Source organism: Nannospalax galili, unplaced genomic scaffold, assembly GCF_000622305.1.
Source record: "Nannospalax galili isolate Female #2095 unplaced genomic scaffold, S.galili_v1.0 scaffold7743, whole genome shotgun sequence".
Classification (NCBI taxonomy): Eukaryota; Metazoa; Chordata; class Mammalia; order Rodentia; family Spalacidae; genus Nannospalax; species Nannospalax galili.
Genome location: NW_008349203.1, coordinates 1,410 through 3,390, shown reverse-complemented (window position 1 = coordinate 3,390; position 1,981 = coordinate 1,410). Strand labels below are relative to the sequence as shown.

Below are 1,981 nucleotides of genomic sequence, written 5' to 3'. Positions count from 1 at the left end.
CCAAAAAGCCCCCCCTGCCTCTGCCTCCCAAGTGCTGAGATTAAAGTCGTGTGCCACCATGCCCGGCTGTTCCGTGTGTTTTAATAGGCACATCCGCAGAGACTAGTGCATCCTCTGCAGTTCATATCAGCACATTCTGTGGAGCTGCCTAAAAACCAACTGCCAGCTCATGTGAGTCAGGACACACAGTAACTCTGTGAAGTTTCCCAGTACAACATGCAGAGCTCTGACTGTGAATCCTTCATGGCCCCAGCAAAGCCTGAGGTCTGGTGGGGGCGGCAGGGCGGTTGTGACACCAGGAAACTGAAGGGACTAGAGATTCTCAGGCTTGCTGGAAACACTGACAAGTTCTGCCCTGAACGTCTCTGTGCACACGGCCCCACTTTCCCTGCTTCACCTTCTAGTTTCAGTGTGTGTGGCTGAGATCTGAAAGAAAAATTCCCACATTGCGACAGTGGGATGAAAGCTCTGTCCACCAGTCTGTCCACCTGGCACAAGACCCATCCTCTGTCCAGGGTCCACACTGCACACGCTGCACAGGCCTGAGGTTCTTAGAGCCAACCAGGTTATGAGATCCACTGTCCCACACGCCTGCACCATTCATGTCCCTCATCTCATCAGCTCATCTGTCATCTCACAGCATTACAGTGTGAGTGCAGGAGAGAGGGAGGGAAGGAGGGAGGAAGGGAGGGGGAGAGAGAGAGAGAGAGAGAGAGAGAGAGAGAGATCCCTCCTTACACACCATCCATTAGACTATATTGCTGTCATCACTGTGCTTTATAATTAGTTTCTGTCCATCTTTACTGTGTCTGGTTTATGAATTAACCTTTACCTCAGAAGTGTGTGCACACAGGACAACACTCTCTTCTTGGTGGAGAAGGAGGTTTCCTGGACTGAGACCATGTCCTGGACCCACACTGGCGACCTCAAGTGTGGAATGAGGACCACTAACACACACGTACCCGGAGCCACAGGTGCCTTATCTGCAAAGAGCACTGAGGAGCTCGGTGAGTCCAAGCTCAGGGCTGTTCAGACAGGAACAAACTCTGCACAGATGTGATTCCTGACCAATCAGGACTTGGCAGTGTCCCTGCTGCCATCACGTTCCTGGGGTGACCGTTCTTCCGGAAGAGTCCAGCAATGCAGGAGAGGGGGAGGGGGAGGAGCAGGGAGACAAGGAGGAAATGAGCCCAGTCTCTGATCTCTCCTAGATTGCACAGGCTCAGGACTCAGGAGACCACGTGACAAGCAGCGCTCTGACCTCAGGGCTCAGGGCAAAGTCTCAGGTCCTGGCGAGGTCTGGGGTGGGGAAGCCAGAGGTGGGGGTCCCCATCCACCAGGGTTTCACTTCTCCCTGGCCTAACCTGTCAGGCCCTTCTGCCTGGATACTGATGACGCGTCACAGTTCTCACTCCATTGGGTGTCGGGCTCGTACAGAAGCCAATCAGCGTCGCCGCGGTCACCGCTATACATGCACTCAGACCCGCCCGACTCAGACTGTCCCCGAGTCTCCAGAATGGGGCGATGGCGCCGCGCACCCTCCTCCCGCTGCTCACCGCCGCCCTGGCCCTGACCCAGACCCGCGGGGGTGAGTGCGGGGTCGGGAGGGAAACGGCCCAGCCGGGCGGCCCCGCCCCGCTCCGTGTCCACCCGAGCCCCGCGCCCCTGTCCGGGGTCTCAGCCCTATCTTCCCCCAGGCTCGCACTCCATGCGGTATTTCCACACGTCCGTGTCCCGGCCCGGCCTCGGGGAGCCCCGGTACATCGCCGTCGGCTACGTGGACGACACGCAGTTCGTGCGCTTCGACAGCGACGCGGAGAATCCGAGGATGGAGCCGCGGGCGCCGTGGATGGAGCAGGAGGGGCCGGAGTACTGGGAGCGGGACACGCGGAACCACAAGGCACAGGCACAGACTTAGTGTGAGAACCTGCGGACCCTGCGCGGCTACTACAACCAGAGCGAGGACGGTGAGTGACCCCGA

At 58.4% G+C, this 1,981-nt stretch overlaps 1 protein-coding gene across 1 annotated transcript; it reads left to right on the top strand.

Moving 5' to 3' along the window:
• Window positions 1-1,460: 1,460 nt before the first annotated feature.
• Window positions 1,461-1,964, top strand: LOC103744717 (H-2 class I histocompatibility antigen, Q10 alpha chain-like). Its single transcript, XM_017801495.2, has 2 exons — window positions 1,461-1,588; window positions 1,698-1,964. The coding sequence occupies exons 1-2, from the start codon at window positions 1,525-1,527 to the stop codon at window positions 1,916-1,918; spliced, it is 285 nt and encodes a 94-aa protein (XP_017656984.1). The 5' UTR covers window positions 1,461-1,524; the 3' UTR covers window positions 1,919-1,964.
• The last annotated feature ends 17 nt before the right edge of the window (window positions 1,965-1,981 follow it).